General features: G+C 56.3%; 1 protein-coding gene across 2 annotated transcripts in view; it reads left to right on the top strand.

The window, feature by feature from the left end:
• The first annotated feature begins 2,909 nt into the window (after positions 1-2,909).
• The window catches only part of MGAT5B (alpha-1,6-mannosylglycoprotein 6-beta-N-acetylglucosaminyltransferase B), a 56,859-nt gene continuing 44,049 nt past the window's right edge, over positions 2,910-15,719 (top strand). For both annotated transcript variants that reach the window (XM_035570552.1, XM_035570551.1), the window contains exons 1-2: positions 2,910-2,977; positions 8,936-9,048. In XM_035570552.1, the coding sequence (XP_035426445.1) occupies positions 2,910-2,977; positions 8,936-9,048 (181 nt within the window). The remainder of the gene's footprint in view (positions 2,978-8,935; positions 9,049-15,719) is intronic.

The following is a 15,719-nucleotide window of genomic DNA, read 5'->3' as shown; positions in this document are numbered from 1 at the left end:
CCCGTCTCCATCACAGGGGACAAATCCTGCACGCAGCAGCACCGAGAGCTCTGCCTGGGCCATGGCCCATCACATCCCTCTCTCTGAGCCCCAATTGTTCCCTGCTGTCCCCTGCACTCTCCTGGGCTGGGTATATGGGAAATGCCTTTGTTTCTCCCCAGGTGATTCCCCCAGTGTTTTCTCGTGGAGCTGGGAAGAGACAAAGGCTTGAGGTCTGTGCCAAGGAGACCTGGCCATGTCCTTTTGAGTCAGGTTTTCCCACTAATTTATGTGTTTATGGGGTTTTGCACATCGTTAATAGAGCTGTTACCACATCACTAATGCCTCGGTGATCCCATGCAGGGTAATGGCCGGTTGCCACATTAACGTGCTGGCTGGAGCCAGGACGAAAGCTTGTTAAACCGGGGTTGCCAAAACCAGATTTCTGAGTTTCATTCTGCTTTATGTTTTTGGCTGGCTGGCACTGCAGGAGGCACCTGGAGGAAGCCGAGGTGGTGGAGCTGACCTTCTGCCTTCTGGACAAACTGCCCCTTGTGAGGCTGAGGGGGACTTCACCAGCCTGGGGCAGCCCCGGAGGGAGACATTTGAGGCCACCATCTCCTCCCTGGTCCCTACCTGCCCTTTGCCTGCTGGGCTGCTGCTGCTTGGCATGGCCCAGAATCATCCTCAGGTGAGGCAGGGGGGGTCCTGTCCTGCAGCAAAATTCAGTTCAATAACTCTCGCAGCCCCCTGCTCTGCACCTTTGGGGCAGGATGCCCGGTTTTCCCCCCAGCCCCTCGGGAAGGCCGTTTCCGTGAGGTGCCCCCAGGAACAGCTTCGAGGAGGGGTGTCCTGCTGGGATGTTGGGCTGCCTGTGCTGGAGGGCAGGGAGAGCTGTCCCAGGGGCTTGAATTTGGCTCGGCAGGGCTGGCTGCTGCTTCTGATCCGCTCTTCCTGCAAATCCAGAGCACGTCTCTATGTCCACCTGCCTCAGCCCAGCAGCATCCTGCTCAGACCGGGTGCGGCAGCACCCCTTTCCCTATAAAAAGCTTGGATGAGCGCAAAAACCCTTTTGTGTTCATGAAACTCTGAAAGAGGATTTTTTTTTTTCCTTACTTCTCCTTGGCAAAAAGTGCTGTTTCATGGGAAATTTCTAGCTGCCTTTTGGCTGCGGGCTCGCCTGTGTCTGGTGCTGTTGCAGCACGCGCTACCTGGAGCATCGCTGACTTGGGTCACCACTTTTAGGGAAAAGGAAGCAGAGGGATCCCCGCTGGTGGGGTGTGCTCCTGGGGGCTGGACATGGGGCACCCATTGGCTCTGTGAGCATTTAGCTCCTTTAATTGTGGGGATGCTCTTTGTGCTCATCGCTTTTGTCACCTCCCTGGTGCGTGAGCTGGGGGAGGATGGGAGGACCTCTGCTGAGCTCAGCAGCTGCTTCTCCTGCCTCAGCTCCTACGGCCACCAAGGTCGCTTCTCTGCCTCCCTGCCTGGCCTCCGCCCAGCCCCGTGCCAGGGCCCTCCTTTTGGCAGCACCCAGGGGTGCCTGGGGAAGCTGCGCCATGGGATGTAGCAGTGAGCGCCCACAAAGCAAACAGGTTGATGGGGAAGCAAAGCCACAGCCAGACCCCATCTCCAGACCGGAGGACTCCCCCGTTCCCCTGAGGCAAGGCTCGCCTGGCTGCTCGCAGCCCCACGCCAAGCACAGGGCACCCAGCTCCTGGGGGTGCTGCCAGCCTCGTGGGCTCTCACCCCCCAGGGTCCTGGGATACAGGGATGGGCACGCTGCCCCCGAGCTCAGCCTGCCCCTGGGATAACCGTGCTCCCCCCGAATCAGCCACGCGGGGTAAAGCACTGCGAGAAACCACCTGCAGCCAGGGAAGTGGCATTTTTATTTGTGATTGCAATGGCAGGCATCCTGAAGCAGGAGCAACAGTGTATTGTAACCTGATATTCCCTTATGGTAACCTTATATTCCCTTATTATAACCTTATATTCCCTATTATTCCCTATTAACCTCATAACCTTATATTCCCTGTTATTACACTTAATTCCTCCCATTTCCTCACTGGCCGAGCACTACAGGTTCACAACCCACTCGATGCTTATTGCTGTATTGTATATGTACAATTTTATTTGACCACCTGTTAATTTCTCCTTTTCCTTTTTCTTTCCTTCTCTTGTGACTAGAGGGCTGGCGATTTTTGTTTTTACAGATTTTGCACTGCTCGTCTCCTTTTTTCTTAGCTATCCTCCTTACTTCGGGACAGTGGGACCTTCCGCTGGGGACCTTCTGCTGTCCCCTTACCTGCTTAACACACCCCCCAACTGTTATACGTGAAAAACCACTTTTGAATATGCAAGATCAGTGGAATTTTCCGCTGCAAAACCACGTTTCCCTGCACAGACCACCTCCTAAAACCCACATCGTCACACAAAAACCGCATCTTACCGCAAAACCACCCCCCCCCAACGCAACACCCCGACTTTATCCCCCCCCCCGCCCCGCTCCCCCAGCCTCTCCCATCCGTCCCCAAACCCCGTGACTCCGGAAAAAAAAAAAAAACAAAACGGGGCTAAAACCCCACGAATTTCCCCCCGATAACGCCGGGGCCGCTAGGTGGCACACGGCGGCCGGGCATCCCCGGCGCGGGCTGCGCGGAGCGGGGCGGAGCGGAGCGGTGCGGAGCTGCCCGCGGGGCTGCGCGGAGCGGAGCGGGGCGGCCCCGCCAGGGGCTCGCCGGGCGGCTGGGGGGGCACCGCTGGCTCCGCTCCGCGCCCCGCTCCGCGCCCAGCTCCGCGCCCAGCTCCGCACCATGCGGCCCCGCTGAGGACCCCCCCCCACCCCCAGCTCGCTGCCGAGGTTCCCCTTTCGGGGGGGGGGGGGGGGGGGCGAGGGTCGCCCCCTCCCCGCCGCCCCACGCCTTTGAAGGATGCTCACAGTCAACGCGGATGGCAAGATAATGGTCAGAAGATGTCTCGTCACCTTGAGACCCTTTAGGTAAAGTTGGTTGTCTTGGCTCCGGGATGGAAAGCATTTATTTTTATTTGTTATTTTTATTTTGTTTGTTATTTTTATTTTGTTATTTTTATTTTATTTCTAATTTTTATTTAATTTTTAATTTTTATTTAATTTTTATTTTCTTTATTTTATCATTATTTTAATTTTCTTTTTATTTGTGCAAGGGTTTTGCGGCTCGCTTCTTATTTTAATTTTATTTTTATTTCTCCATGGGGTTTGCCGCTCGCTTCTTCTTATTATTTTAATTTTATTTTTATTTCTGCATGGGGTTTACCAGGGGGATTGGTGCCGGCTGGAAACATCAGGTGTCCAGGCAAGTTTGCCCACAGGTCAGCATCGTGCTGGTCCTGCAGCGCTCGCTGCCCGCCGGCTCCCCGTTCACTCGTCACCCTGGTACCTTTGGGGGATTTATTTCAGGGCTGTTTGTGGCTGCCTTTTTCTTAATACCTCCGTCGGAGGTGTCGGTACCCGTGTGGGAATTGGTTCCTCTGGCTTGGATCTGCCGGTGCTGACGGGGATTTCGAAACCCACGCCTGAACTGGCAGCAGGGCTGGGGCTGATACCGTATCCGCGCCTGAAACCCAGCACATCCGTGCCCACTCCTGGCTTTTTTTTTTCCCCCCTTGGCTGAACTCTCCTCATTCTTGCCTCCGTGCACTGGCTTTCCCCCTCCTCTCCTTGCTCTCCAGCATCCTCATTTCACCAGAGATGCTTTTTGGTCTCTCCCAGACCTGCGCCACATGGGAGGCACCGGTAATTGCTCGGATTTGTTTTTTTTGTTTTCTAAGGGGAGCAAAACACCCACACGAGGGGAAAGTGGCGGGGAGCAAAGTGTGGAGTGGGGTGAGCTGAGCCCGGCGGCGCTCCCCGCTGTATGGGGGAGCCTGGGCTCACCCGGGACCACCGGAGGGATCTGACCGCTGCCTTTTTGCTGAGCCAAGGCTGCTGCTCGCAGACGGTCAGGAGGATGGGGCTGTGCTTGTGCTGCTCGCTTGCGCTCGTGTTTTGGAGATGCCCAGTTCTGTGCTGCTTGCCTGGAGGGATTCCTGCTTCCGGATCCCGCGGCAGCGCCCTGGGGCTCAGGGACTTGGCCAAGGTCACAAGGGAAAGTGGTGGCAGAGCAGAGGCGTGAGGGTCCCTGCGGCTTGGGCTTGCTCGCGGCGTGGGGTGCGTGGACAGCTTGGGGCACACGGGTGGCTCAGTGGGACGGAAAGGGGCAAAGCTCTGGGGCTGTGAGCATGCAACTGTGGGAGGGCAACAGCCCTGCGAGGTGGGACGGATGCTTGCACCCCAGGGGTGCGCTCAGCACAGCTTTGAGAGTGGCTGTTTGTTTTCTCAAGTGGGTTGGAAGTCCCCGGGTGGAAGGGACTGGGTCGAGCATCCCTCTCCCCTGTGCCCAGGGCCCTCGGCATCACGCCTGGGGCAGGGGAAGCTCATCCTCAGCAGTGACCTGGGAGCAGGGAGTGAGTCGTGGGGTGGTCACAAAGACCTGTTAGAGATGAGGACGTGGGTGGGTGGGGGGTTGTGAGGGCAGGAGAGCTCCAGGCAGGGGGTTCCTGGTGTCCCGCACAGTCCTGCCTGCATGTCCTGGGCTGGCTTCTGCTCTCAAACCAGTGCAGACCAGTAAGGGCACCACTGGAACCAGTGGGGTTACTCTGTGAACGAGTCAGGCTTTCTTCTATAAGAGGAGAAAGTCCTGAGACCCTCTCCCAGCTGTCCCAGTACCCAGCTCAGCACCTCCCCTGCGTTGGTGCCCTGCTGATCCGGACCCCTCTGTGCCGTGGTCCTGCGGGGCTGTGTCACCTTGCTCCCAGCCCAGGTGAGTGTTGCACCGGGTTACAGCCCAGTCCAGCTCTAACCTGGTGCAAATCAGCTCTGCTCCCCTAAAATCAGCACCCCCAGCCGATGTGAATCGGGGACAATCTGCAGGAGCCAGAGAAGATGCTGCTGTGGGGGCATTCGGGACAGGTCTTGTAGATCGGATTCTTGTTTCTGCCTGGGCAAAGCTGCTCTGCTCAGCAGAAACCCGTGGTGAGATCCCCTGCCTGGTGTAGACTCCTGGCAGCGGTGCCATCAGCAAACAGCGAGCAGGAAACCTGACCCTTTGCACCAAAACATTTCATTAATCACGCCCCAGACATGCTTAGCAAAGCAATGCGAAGCCCTGAGCCGTGAAAGCGCCTGTGGCAAGTGGAAAAGGCAGGGAGAGCAAGTCAGCGTGTGAACGGGTTGTGGAAGCGCCCGCGGATGGCTCTGACTTCAGCCTCAGCAGCAGAAGGCGTTCAGTTTGCGAGTGCTGGGTTCAGGCGAGGATTTACCGTGGGGCTGGGAGCGCCCTGGTGCAGCTCGCCTGGCGCTGGGTTTTGCAGAGCATGGCGTGTTTGGGACAGTTTGCCTGCTGGATACCAAGGGCAGGCTTTTAGTGCATCTACAATGCTTGTCAGTGAGAGAATTTGCTCCGTGGCCCCTCATGGAGGAAGGTTCCCGTGGCTGAGCATCCTTCCGACAGCGCCGTGCTGGTGTCTGTGAGCAGCACAGGGTTTGGGGCAGGGGGAGCAGTTTGCGTTAGTCCGGCTGCTGCTGTTGGAAATTGTGCTTCAGCCTTTGGGCTCCAGAGCCTCGGGCGCTGAAAAACCTGTCTGATACGAGATACCAGCCCTCGGCTTCCCTGTGCGCTCAGGTGATATTCCCCCGTTCGGTCCCAGCAAGGCACGGCAGCACCGCGTGCAGCTGGCCCCGGTGTCACAGCCCTGTCCCGCTGGGTGCTGCTGGGCCCCGTTGCTCCCACCGCGGTGCTCGGTCCCTTCTGGGTGCATCCAGCTCTTACCTGCAGGGGCTAAAATGTGAGACGTGTGGGCATCGCTTCTGATCGGCACCGAAGAGCCAGGGGATTTGGCTTCCTCTTCTTTTGGGCACGGAGCCACAGCCCCGATTTGTGAACATTTCAGCGCGAGGTGGATGTGCGGAGGGACTTGGCACCAGAGCCGTGGCCCGTCGGAGCGCCGTGGTGGTGAATTAAAGGTGACGTGCGGTGACAGGCAAAGCCAGCGAGCCGGGGGGATGTCATTTGGGTGTTGGAGCCGCTGTGGTGCTTGGCAAATGACTTCATCTGCGGGACAGAGGTCCCATCCCAGTTGCTTTACAGTCTGGGAGATCTGAGCCCTGGTAGATTTTACCTACTTCATGCCATTCATTTTCTGGACAAGGAATTTCTGCTTGATTAAGGCTGGGCCAAATGTCTCAGTTCCCCAGGAGCAGGTCAGCACGAGGCAAACAAGACAGGGTCCTCTGCTGCGAGCCACCCCTGGAAGCTCCCTGCTGCTGTCGGGCTGGGTCTGCTTCTCCTAAGCACCTTAATTTGGGTTAGGCTCTGATCCTCATTTTTATTTAAAAAAGAAAAAAAAGCTTCCTGCATCTCCACCACTCTCTGTAATCCAGTCCAAATCAAAAAGATTTTGTCTGCTAATGAGATGCCTGAGCACAGATCACCTCCCAGCCTTTCCCTCTTCCCTCTCTTTCTTTCCTCCCTTTCTTCACAGAGTTGAACCACCGCTCCTTGCCAGGTTATAATTATGAAGATTAAAAATGCGTAAACAAGCTCTTGCATAACGATGAAGATACTGTCAATAGGAAGGGTGAGAATAAAGAGCGGGACCAGCTCTGGTTTCTTCACCATCCCTCCCTGGGGTGATGCTTCCCTGAGTGCCCCTTGGGAAGGGGCAGCAGGCAGCGGGTGGGCTCTGCAGCACCTTGTGCTCCCGGGGGACCCTCGGTCACGGGCTGAGGGACTCGCCCAGGGGCTGGGCTTTGACCTCCTCCTCCTGCTTGTGCCTCCTCCACGAGGACATCATCCTCTGCCACGGAGGCCCTGCAGCAGGCAGCTTTCCCCCTCGCCTGCCCTAGGGGTGAATTCTGCCACCCCTCCGTTGCCTCTCCCCGGCCCAGCGTGGCTGGGCACAGGGCAGGGTGATGGGGACAGGGAGTGGGATGTGCCCAACGTCTCCAAATCGCCACCTCCCCAAGCAGATCGTGCAAAGCCCTGTTGCTTTGTAGCGTCAGGGATGCTCTGCTGCCTCTGCAGTCACCTCCCTGCCTGAGCTGCGCCGAAAGCTCCCTGGGAGTCCTTCTGCAAGGTCTGCTTTGGGAGGGGGCTGAGCTCCCTGGTCATCCTGGCGTGCTCATGAGCATCAGCCACAAACGGGCCTTTAGGGATGCAGGTCTGGATGTGATGCTTTTTATAGCTTGGCTAAACTGCTTTCCATCCCCTGGGGCTGGCTCATTCATAAATAAAAGGGCCTTGGTCTGCTTCATTCCTGGAGTGTCTGCACGGGGATTTAGGATGTTTTACTCAGGCATTTGAACATCCCCTCCCTCGGTGAAGTCGGCTGTCCTTGTGCCTGTCCGTGGGTCTCCAAAGAGATCCGTGAGCATTCCCGGTGGCGGTGCAAAGGGGCTCCTAATTCCTGCCTTTTAACTACAAAATAATGATTAGATGGAGGGCTGTGGCGTTCCTTTCCAAGCTTTTCTTTGGAAAAGTGCAGTTTTGGCGTGGGGTGGCTGCGCTGTGTTTCCACACGTGACTCCTGCACCCTGCAGGTAATGCTGTTAGCTTGTGAGCACGCTGCTGCTGCCCAGTCTCCGTGGTTCGCTTCCCTGGGGCTCAGCGAGGCAGAAATGCCAACGAGCACCTGTCTGGGGCTGTTCATCACCTATAGGGTGCAGCTATTTAAAGAGAAACCCTGTGCTTCATGAGGATGTTTGGCTGTTGTCTCTTCTCCTTGAAACTCGTGGTGGAAGGCGGCCAGGCGCTTGCTGGGCTTGGCTGTTTGGGTGCGCTGTGATCCCGCGAGCGGTGGCCAAGTCTGTGTCTGAAAGCCTGAGAGGGCTTCCTGGCCTCTAGAAAGCACTCTTCAACACGAGCTAGTAAAGAATCCTCTTATCTCTTGGAGAAGAGGCTGTAGCACTCACAAATCTATAGTGAGGGTCTCTCGCGGGCAGACTTTTCCAAAATCCTTTCTGGGAAAAACCTCCCAAGGTGCGGGACGACGTGGAGCGGGCTCTGCGCTCCTCTCCTCGCCGTCCCCAAATGCAGTGTGCTGTCCTTGCGTGCTTGTCGTCCGAGGAGATGGGAAGGCTTTGTGTGATGCTCCCCTCGTGTGTGATAACCCTCCTGCTTGTGCAGAGCCCTGCCTTCAGGCTTTTCACCCCTAAATTGCTACTGGCTTGGAGAGGAGCATCCTGGAGAGCTCTCATCCTGCTTGCAGCCAGAGGGACCGGGAGATCTGGGGGGTCATTTCCCAGCCAGCACAGGTCCCTCCCTGTCCCCCAGAATAAGGCTGCCTGTGCCTCGCGTGCGAAGCGGACACAAGGGGAAACACCGGTGGTCTAGCTACGGGGGGGAACAAAAAGTGCCGTGTTTTTTTTTAGCTCCTGTGGAAGGAAGGGAAGGCACAAGGTCTGTCTTTTCTTTGGGCCCCCTCTGAAGGAGAATGGGTATTGTCTGAGCGGTTCCTGCAGCCCGCTCTGGCTGGGCTTTCCCACCCAAGGCACAGGGCCTTGGCTCCCTGTCTAGGCCTGTCCGTCCGAGCAGGTCGCAGTGATTTTGGAGGGTGGTTTTGGGCGAAACCCACTGGTTTGCTGCCGGGCTTCATGCAGGAGCATCTTGGGGCTCTCATTATATGTGCGTGGCTCTGGCTGTGGTCGGAGGCAAGGTGCTGCCCTGGTTTTGCACTGCAGGGGCAGCAGGGATGCTCCTTCCCTGGGCTGGAGGAGCAATCAGGGGCTGCCCTGGCCACCTCTGCCACAAGTCCCCAAGCAAAGCAGCTTGTGCAGGGGTGCTGAGGGGCTGCCCCGTGGACTGACGGGTGGTGGGGCTGTCCTGGGGAGCGAGCCGGGTACCCTGCACACCTCCTTACAGCGCTGCTTTCCCTCCCGCAGGATATTTGTGCTGGGCATTGGATTTTTCACTCTGTGTTTCTTGATGACGTCTCTGGGAGGCCAGTTCTCAGCCAAGCGCCTGGGGGACTCGCCTTTCACCATCCGAACTGAAGGTAAGCACAACTCTGCGCCCATCCTGTCCCCCCGATGCTCGATGACTGCCTGTGGTCCAGCCGAGGAGTGCTGGGGATGACGATAGGAGGGTGCTTGGTACATCCCAGAGCTCCCTCCAGTCCCTCTGCATGGTCACGGAGCCATCAGGATGGGTTTGCAGCCACGTGGTGAAAATCTGGCTGCATCCAGAGCTGTGCAGGCAAAGCAGGAGCACATGTGTCAGGGTGTGGAAGCTGGGCCCCACAGGGTGATGGGGAAGCACCAGAGTTTGGGGCTGGAAGGATGAGACCCACAGGTGATGGTGGTGGTGTGGGTTACATGGGCTGCACCTGGTCCCACGTGAGGGGCTGGCTCGGGTGCTCGGAGGGCTCTGTGGTTTGGGGCAGTTTTGGTCCGCAGGGAGTGGAAATCATTCCTTAGAGCAGGGAAAACAAAAGGCCTTTGATTTCCTGCAGGTTCTGAAACATTGGAAGCAAAGTATCCCGGTTTTAGCAAAATGTCCTGACGGGTGCTCTGTTAGCATCCCTGTCCTCTTGCTGAGTGCAACCAGTCTAGGTTATGCTTTCAAAAGTCTGGTTAGGGGGGATTTTGGTCTGCTGGGGATGAGAAGCCGCATATGAGGAAGGTGGGCAGAAGCCTGTGGATAACTGCTTCGTTGTGGTTATCCTTTTAGAAGACGTGTGCTTAAAAAATTCACCTGCCTGGGACATTCCCCTCTGTCCCAGGAGATCCCCAGCACCCTTGGGAGCTTGCAGAGAAGGAGGAGAAGGGGGGGGACACTGGAGGGGCAGAAGTCCCCGGTTCCACCCCCAAAAAACTTTATAAGGCTGGTGCAAAACTATAGCAAAAGGCCAGTTATTCAGCCTCTTCATCCCCTTTCTGGATGCTGTAGTGGGGTCAGTTTTCCCATCCTCGCTCTGGTCACCAATTTAACCCAAACCTGAGTCCCCTGACTCCCACCTTTGTGTGTCTCATTTGCCAGGTGAGACGGATCAGGGAGCAGAAGGAACCTTTTATCACACCTCTGACTCACCCACACGCCCTGCTGTAGGAGATTAAACCAAAATGTGTGAGCTGCCTCCCCTTGCTGCATCTGAGCTCTGGGGTGCTCCTCGCCGGCAGGGAGAGATGTCCCCTGCTCTGCTCGGGGGCTGCACGGTCTGGGTGTGTTTCATTTATAAAAGAGAAAAACATCTACGACCTAAGTCTTCTAATTTTTCACGTCTTCAATTAGTCTGTAACTCCAGCCAAGGCAAGTGCTGCTTTGTTAGGAAGCTCAGAAATTGAGACTAAATCCATTCTAAGTCACTGGATGGATCTGCTGAACTAGTTACTGCTTCCAGACAATTTGCTGCAGATCTGTCTCCTGTTTTGTCTCTCGTTGGGGAAGGTTAGGTCCATTTATTGTCTAACAGGCCACCTGGAAGAGGAGGGCTCCTCCCCTGTACCTGAAGGAGGGGTGCTGTTTGGTGCTGGGGTCCCTGCACGTGGGAAAACACCAGGGACATCCAAAGCCCCTCTGGGTGATGTGAGGCGCAGAAACCTCGGTTAGAGCTCTGGGTCTGCTCTGCTTGGGGCAGGGACGTGAGCCTGACCCCATGGAGGGATGCTGAGCTGTGCAGGACCCCTGTGGAAGGGGGTGAGGGTCAGTGGGACAGAGATGGATGCGCTTTTATTAGCGCCGTGAGGTCTCAACAGGTCTGTTTGAATAATACACGGGCATTTAATTACCACATGTTTTGGATCCTGGGGAAACCCAAGAAATATTGCTGGTTGTTATCATTGCTCTTAAGATGCTGGGCGGGAGACGAGCTCGGAGGAGCAGGTTAATTTTGCTGGGCTGATTAGCTTTGATGCGAGCAACGGTGGGAAGTGGGCCAGCGCTCACAAACCTGCACGGGTCCAGGCCCAGTGGCTCCAGAGAAATTCCTGGCTGTGTGCTCAGGTCTGCCGAGCCTTCTGGCACGGTTTTGGGTGTCCTGGGACAGGCTCCCCACCTACAGCGAACCGAGGTCCTCTGGAGTGCATGTCTGTCTGAGCAAGGGGTGCTTGGGCTCCTTGTGGCGCTGGGTTTAGCAGCCCCTTCTGAGCATCGTTCGTTAACAGATTAATTTCGTGTTGCAAGCCGGCAGCATCCTTCCCCATCTGCTTGGCCATGGGCTGCTTCACCAACATAGCAGGTGCGTTTACCGGGGTGCTTGGTCTGATCCTGCTCTGGTCCTCGTGTCGGTGCTGGTTGTGTCTGCAGGATGGAACCGCAGCATCCTGGCCTGCCAGGTGTGAGCAAAGCATCCCCAGTGCCAAAATTTGTGGGTGGCTGTGGAGAGCCAGGGGTTGGTCCCAGCACCCCGGGGCTTCAAAATAATTAGCGCTGGAGAAATCCTGCTGGCTTGTGGAGCATCCATAGTGGTGCTGGTTTATAACCCAGGCTGGGGCTCTTCCTGCTTCTCCCCCATGTCCTGCCCAGCCCAGCCCTGCCCCTTGGGTGCTGCAACCCAAAATCTGCCCCTGGGTCTGACGTGAGCTCACCCAAAGGGTGCTCTGAATAGAGCAGGGGGCTTAGGGGAATGGCACGGACTCACCCAGGGCTGTCCTGGCTTTGGAGCTTTGTGAGCAACAATCAAAGCCAAATGAAGACAGATGTAAGGCTGGAGCGTGAAAAGGAGAAACGGATAATGTCACAATCTAGGAGTTAATCCCATTTTTAATTTTATTTTTATATGTGAATCCGCTTCTAGGAGGTTTTCTCCAAGTTTCCCGGTGTGTGCCGGAAATCATTCCTCGGATGGGTTCTCTGCCTGACGATTTGATGCAGCAGAGGCTTTGCCTCTTAACGATAAATAAAAACCTTCAGAAATGCGAATTATTATATCCTAATCCGCTGCCGTCAAGTAAACACAGACAAAGGTTCCTTTGTTTTGAAATGGCCACTGAGAGAATTTGTTCTACAAACAAAGATCTAGATTAGAAAAAGAGAACAGACGAGTCTATAAATTTTGAATGTGGGAGACGCTTTGGGAGCAGCTCGAGACTCGAGAGATTCAGGTTTCTGTGCCCTCGTCTCTCCTCCTGCTTGGAATTTAAAATGGTTTTTTTTTTCTCCTTCCTGAGCATCTCTTTCTGCTTTGTTTTACTGCTGGAGTAGAGCTGGCCTGGGGCAGGGGTCTGATCCTAAAACCTCACCAAAATGTTTAATGGGCAGAAAGGAGCAGCGAGTGCTGGCAGGGTGACGGCAGCTCTGGGGCCCTGGGCTGGTCTCGGCGATGATACACAGCCTGCTGCTGCGGGGCTTAGCAGAGGGAAATAGGTTGTTAAGTGTTAAACCATGACTACAAGTGTCTGGAATATTGCCTGCAACTGCTGTAGCTAGTTTAAAAGTGGCAGGACTTCTGATTGTTATTTTTCCCTCATATGCTGGGGTGGAAGGTGCTGCAGGGACGCACAGCAGCCCTGGGGATGTGTGGGATGGGTCTGAATTCCCAAACCAGCCCTCGCTGCTGGCTTGTGCCTGGTGCTGGCTCCGAGAGCCTGGACCAAAGTTCTGCCGATTCTGGTGGTGCTTGGGTGTGAGTGCGTCGAGTGGCTCTCGTACACATCTTTGGGATGTGGTTGCTGGCTGTGCGCTCACTGATGCTGCTCCTGCAGCTGCCTCTCCGACCCGGCCTCAAGTGATTCCTGTCCGGGCCGATGCTTGGCTTGAGAAGCTCAGCACCTGCCTTTTTCCCCCAAAAAACAATCCCACAGCAGCATCTCCGGATGGCTTCCTGCTGGTGACCACAGCTCCCGCGTTGTGTTTTCTCAGCCCCATGGGAAACGAAGGAAGGGAAGGGTGGCGCTGAGCTGCTTTCAGAGAGCAAGCTGGAACAGGCAGGCGAGCAGGGGTGAAGCACGTCCTCTGCAAGGCTGCTGCACCTCATCCTAGGTTGCTGAAATGTGTTTTGGGGTCTGATCTCCTTGGGGCTGAGAATACTGGACAGCTTGTGGGATGAGTACCAGGCTTCCCAGGCAGCCCCATCCCCAGTGCTGCTTTCCTGGGCTGCCAGGATGGCTTTGGTTCATTGCACAGGACTTCAGAGTTCTCGGGAGAGGGCCAGCAGCCAAGGCACTTTGTGCTGGAAACGGTACTGAGCATCACCTGGCAGAAATCCCCCCCTGCCCTCCCGAAACCAGCCCTTGTCGTGTTTTACAGCTACCAAAGCTCTGCGCCTCTCCTGTGGTCGTGGCTTGCTCTGGATCCTGGAGTCTCACCTGCTTAAAGCAATTTCTTCCCTCAATGAACACAGAAGTGGAGAGGTTGTTTAGGGCTGTGCAGCACAGCTCAATACCTTGGTGCTCGTGGTTCCTCCCTCAGGAGGAGGGATGCTCACGGAGGGGGAATTGTGCCACAGAAGATAATAGTGAAGGTTGCTCAGGGTTTTGTAGGGCATCTCTGCCGTTCCGGAGTCACAGTACCATGAAACGATGGGATCTCGTGTTCGTTTAATGCCCTGAATGGCTCCCCGAGGAGCTGAGCAAAGAGGCCAAACAGAAATGTGAGAACCGACGTGATCCCCTAAGAGGGGTCCTTTGCTCTCGCTCCTGCTTCTGCTGGCTCCCCTCCCGCTCCGGCAGCTCCCTGGCTGGATTAGCCTGGCCAGATACCTCCGTCGTTTGTTCTCGCAGGAGATGAGGAAAGGTCAAGCTCAGCATCGCTAATGATCAGAGAGAGCTCGAGAAACTGTCGTCGTCCTGCAGCTCGGGGAGGAGGAGGAGGTGTGTGCATGGTCCTGACCTCTGTGTAGAGCTGATTGTGCGGGGGTGGCTCGGCTCTGCTTGCGGGGTGCTGGCTGCAGCAAGGTGCTGCTCAGCCTGAGGGGGGTTAAAACAGCACACAGACGTCTGTCCTTATATATCCCAGTTCCCTCTGTCCTGGGAAGGGTTATTGCTGCTTTTGCCCCTGCCTTCAGGCAGGGAATGAGGTTATTTTAATGGAAACGTGGCTTGGGACCAGCAAAATCCCTCCAAGTAGCTTTGCCAGCCCATCTCATCTGACCCATATGGGTCTTGCTGGAGAAAACCCCCTGGGAGCAAATGCTTGGGCTGGAGATGTAAGGCACACGTGTACCCTTCCAGCGATGCTCACCTTCCCTTTGCTTTCAAAAAGTCTTGCAGGGTTATACATTTGTCTTATCGCCTTTAATGCATGCTGATGATGCCAGGAGAACTGCTTGCGAAGTCTCGTGTCACCAAGTGGCAATGATGGGGGGACATGAGCAGAGTGAAGGACGGAGCTGGGCAGGTTCGGCTGGGCAGACTCAGCAATAATTATTCCCAGTTTCTTCCCGGGTGAGTTACAATTCTCCCCAGGGCTGCTCTGGCTGTGTTTTGTCGTTGTTTGCTGAGCGGGGCCGGGTAACCATCTGCAGCGGCTTGTAAGCACCTTGTCAGGATCCACCGCTGGAGCGTGAGCGCTTCGCCCGGGCAGCAGCGGGGCGCTTGTGCAGGCGGAGGGACGGGAGCGCTGTCGCAGCACCGTGACCTGAATTCAGATTTGGCTTATGCAAAACTCTGGCAAAAGGCAGCGGGAGGCTCCCCTGTCTGATATCTACCCCAGTGGGGTGGCTGGTAGCTTCCCCAGGTCCCTGGGGCGGGTGCTGGTGGCACTAAGGCTGCTAGGAGGGCATGGGTCTTGCATATCCCCACAGCCTATTTCTGCTGCATCGAGAGCTGGATTTGAGTCTGCTGGAGCTTGCAGGTGGATGGAGGGATGCCAGCAAGGTGAAACCCGCCTGGAGAAGTGTGCCAGGCAGCTCTTCGGTACCCAGAGCCTGCCTGCAGCTGCGAGTGATGTCCTACAGCCCCTGCAGTGCCTCGCGGCCGGCTCTGCTGCTGCTGCCCCATCCGAAGCAGCTCTGAGCAGCCGGCTGATGCTGGAAGAGGCTGCCTGGCCAGTGCCAAGGCAAACCGGCTGGTGCTGGAGCACCTCCTTGGCTCGGGAAGCCTGGAGAGCTTCCTGCTTGCCCTTCCTGCCTGGAGAAGCTGCACTATGGCGGCTGCTGCAGCTCAGGACCATCTCCTCCCTGCTGCCCTCCAGTCCTTTGTAGGGAATGGAGATGCTGAAGCAAGGCAGATCCCAAACATGGAGTGAGGGCTTTCTGCCTCTCCCCCAGCCCCGCACCCTGCAGCTCCTGGCAGATGCTCGGGTGCTCCAGGGGCTCTTTTAAGTAGATAGCACTGCATGCGGCTGCAGTGATGACTTCTGCTGCTCTGGCTGTTGGGTACAGGGAGGCTTTGTTAATTATTGCTTAATGCCATGCTGGGTGCTGAGAAGTGGCCGCGGGGAGCGGCTGTGGGTGGCAGCGGCTCCATCTGAGGGAGCGAGTGCTGCTGGCACCAGGATCGGGTGGAAAAAGTGGGGTTTGGTTAAAATACCCATCCCCTCCTTGTGCCTGAGTCTTCTGGTGTCTCCCAGGATGCCAGGCAGGGATGCAGCAGTGGTAGCAGAGGAGCTGGGGGTGTCGTTCCCTGTGCTCCTGGGCTGGTGCACGAGCCCGTGCTGCCTGTTGGGTGCTTTGCTCCCAGATCAGTGTACCCTTGTACTTGGGGTACACGTGCTGGGCTCGAGTCTCCAGCCCCCTTCTGAAAAGGGAGCTTAAAGTGGAAGTGTAAAACTTTACAGCTCTTGTTAAAT

This window comes from Cygnus atratus, chromosome 18, assembly GCF_013377495.2.
Source record: "Cygnus atratus isolate AKBS03 ecotype Queensland, Australia chromosome 18, CAtr_DNAZoo_HiC_assembly, whole genome shotgun sequence".
NCBI classification, from domain to species: Eukaryota; Metazoa; Chordata; class Aves; order Anseriformes; family Anatidae; genus Cygnus; species Cygnus atratus.
The sequence above is the reverse complement of the archived record's forward strand: the minus strand, read 5'-3'. Positions and strand labels throughout refer to the sequence as shown.